We start from the raw sequence: 3,555 nt of genomic DNA on the forward strand, positions 1-3,555 counted from the left end.
CATATGCACAATTATTTTTTATAAGCATTTGAAGTTGAAATTTTGACAAAATTTATCAAATATAAAATTGAATAATTATTTTGTAGTTAAAAAATTATAAAATGTTCAACTTTTATATCTAAGGATTGAAAATTTAAAACAAGATTCCACGTAAATATTTAACACTGTTACCAAAAATACTAAGAAATACATTAGCACAGTTTATTTTTATAGTCATTTTAAGTTCAAATTTGGACGAAATTACATATTAAAAAACCTGGAATAACTATTTTAGTTATTTTGTTGTGATTGTATAATATTATTAGTGGGTACTTGAAACTTCTAAAGTATACTATTATATATCTATGATAGTACCACGGTTTGTTGTTGATGTATAACGCGTTACCTAATGAATATTGTGATATGATTAATTTGGAATTTATTATTGATACCTATTATAGGTCAATTTTTTTTTAATACTATAGATAAGTATACCTATAATAGGTATGTCTAATACCTATAGACTGACAATTCGTCTCCGCTCAGAATCATTTTTCTTATACAGTGATATTATATCATTGAATTCAAATTTAATACTATCCATTATACAGTGACCCACTTGTAACCTACTGTACAGCAGAACGACATCCACTTACCCACCTTTTTTTAACAATGAGTATAGTTTTTTTTGTGATTGCAAAAACGTTTGTAATCTGATAAAATGCTTCAATCATCAACGGTATACGTAAAGTTTTTTGTTGAAAATTGGATCTAGTAAGTAGGTACTTTGCGTTAAAAATGTCCTACCTATCAAAAAATAAAATTATGTAAATAATGGGGAAATGTATGCCTCATCAGTTTTTGACAAAATCAATATCGTTTTTTTTGTTATCACTTATCACTTATAGTTAAATAATTAATAATAACTGTAACCAATTTTTATAAAATAATTATACTAGTATTTTCTTGATATGATATGATTTTCAAAATATTTTTGTTTATTCATAACTATTTGGAATTTTCGACCATCTTTAGTTTTTATTCGAATTATGCGATAATAAAATTGTTTGTAACTAAATAAGCAGCAATTTAATAACATCATAAACTCTTATTTTTTAAAGATTTTATTCTAATATGTTTATTTCTAATATTCGAATATGGGATATGAAAGTTAAGGATTTTTCCACTTAAAATGTTATTTAATTTTAATGGAATTTAAATATAATATTAATAGATAGTAGGTAAGAACAAAAACCGTAATATTTTTCATACATAATAAGGTTGTTATTATTTTGAAAGATGTAGAATTATTTTTATCCATTTACCTAATAACCTATTAGCACCGTTCCACGGTATGTCGTTATTGACTTATAAATTACCTATAATAATATATTATGATATGATAATTAATATTTCAATATATTTTATTTAATGTTTACGATGTTTTTGGCAAAAGTTATTCCAATCTACCATATTATTATAACAAATAAAAAAATAATAACTTATAGTAAATAGTAGTATTAAGTACCTACTATTAATAAATTATAAAATATCCTAATAAATAGACTATAAGGCTTACACACCACTCAGAAAGTAGTTTTGTAAGTAATAATTTGTAAGTAATAATTTATCATTGAATTTCAATTAAAAACATTCATTATACAGTATTGATAACATTATAACAGTGACTTATTTAATGAAGAGGTAGGTACATTTTAAAACTACTTTACTGCAGAAGAGCGAATTTTCCGAATTAATGTAATAGAAACGGATTCGTTTTAGTTCGATGAATGTAATTAATGTGTACAAAAAAAAAACAATTATAGTCAAATAGACGGCCAGGCGGGCGTATAGCCTCTATTTTGAATAGGATATAATATTATACGATACCTGAACCTAAACATTATATTATTAGACTATGTTAAAATTATATTTTTCTATCATACATATTAATTTCTTGACAAAGTAGATGGTTTAAATGTATGTTATGATTTTAGGTACGAAATGTGTTTGAGAAGTTGATGTACAACAATTTGAATAGGACCAAAGAATTTATTGCATCGTACATAGAATCTTATCAGGAGTGTATAAATACAGCAAATCCAGATTTTATTTTGGAAATAGTAAAATCCAACGATAAAATTCAAGAAGAAATTCTCGCAGCGGTAAACATAAAGAGGCACGAAAGTGATTATAAACCAGAACTAGTTTTGGGCCCAACCGGGATGCCGATTTTTCCGATACCCGACAGAATGGGGCTAACCGAAAGATTAACATTTATTAGAATTCAAATGTTGAATCAATTATTAACAGGTCTGAATAACCAGGATGTACCCCTGGAATCGTCTGAACAAATAAAATTGCACAGATATTTAAGTCAATGTTATTTTGAGTACATTAGGAAAATCGTGCGGGACTTTGTTCCTAAAAGAATTATCCACAAAATGGTAAATTCGTTTTTAAAAGACCTCGATAAATGTTTAAACGAAGAAATATTTCAAACTTATTTAAAAGAAAATAAAATTGCTGAATTATTTTTAGAAGAAGCAAATATCAGGAAAAAAAGAATAGATGCTGAAACCAAGTTGGAAGCCGTTGGAAAAGCGTTAAAAAATATGGTTGATATTATATATTGACAATTTATTCTTTTAAAATGTATAATTTTCTTTAAATATAATTCAGAGTAAAAATATACAATAACTAATCATCAATATCGTTTATAAATTTGAACTTATTTCTAACGCTTTTTTTTTATTATTATTATTTAACTAAGAATCATCATTGTGATTATTAGTCGACGATTACATTATTTACACAATACAGTATAAGTTACATTTACGTACATTAAATTACATTAATCTGTTTATATTTGTTCACTGATTTACTTAGATTATAAATTATTATATAATATTATTATTAATTAGATGATGAGTTAAGTTAGGTTGGATTTAGATTTCATTGTACTTACTGGCGAATCGTATATTTTATTCTATACATTTTTTAAGGAATAAGGCCATAAGGCTGTTTTATTTCATGTTACAAATTTTGTATTGTTCGTAATGTTCTTTTGCTTACAAATGTAGGCTATTTTTATTTATTATTATGTTCAATCAATTTAATTTAGGTAATTTTAATTTTTAATGACATTATGTAAAAAACTAATACGTAGGTATAAATATTTTACATATATCTACGAATCTTACATTTTGGTGGTATATAAATAATGTTTAAATGAAAAAATAAAATATTTTTTTAAATTAAGCAAAGAATAAATTATATTATAGGACCTATTATGTTGAAACACTCTTTTCTAAGAATTAAATCCTGGCCACACACAAAAAATGTTATCAAAATCGGTCCGGTCGTTTAAGAAGAGTTCAGTGATTATACGCGTGGGCGGAAGAAATATATTATATAATATAAAGATAGCTGTTAGGTATATAATATTGTGTGTACCAGTGTACCTAATACAGTAATATACCTAGCGGCTAGCATTGATTTTAAATACTAAATAGTATTTATGGTGTATTTATATCAACCTAATTTGATTTCATGATTATATTATACTTAATTATT

The 3,555-nt window shown here is 24.8% G+C and overlaps 1 protein-coding gene across 1 annotated transcript in view; it reads left to right on the forward strand.

Annotated features, from left to right (window-relative positions):
* Positions 1-3,555, forward strand: part of LOC100160943 (dynamin-1-like protein) — a 12,464-nt gene extending 8,909 nt beyond the window's left edge. Inside the window, exon 2 of the mRNA XM_016801466.2 lies at positions 1,977-3,555. Coding sequence (XP_016656955.1) covers positions 1,977-2,615 — 639 coding nt within the window. The 3' untranslated portion in view covers positions 2,616-3,555. The remainder of the gene's footprint in view (positions 1-1,976) is intronic.

The sequence above is a fragment of the Acyrthosiphon pisum genome, chromosome A1 (assembly GCF_005508785.2).
Source record: "Acyrthosiphon pisum isolate AL4f chromosome A1, pea_aphid_22Mar2018_4r6ur, whole genome shotgun sequence".
NCBI classification, from domain to species: domain Eukaryota; kingdom Metazoa; phylum Arthropoda; class Insecta; order Hemiptera; family Aphididae; genus Acyrthosiphon; species Acyrthosiphon pisum.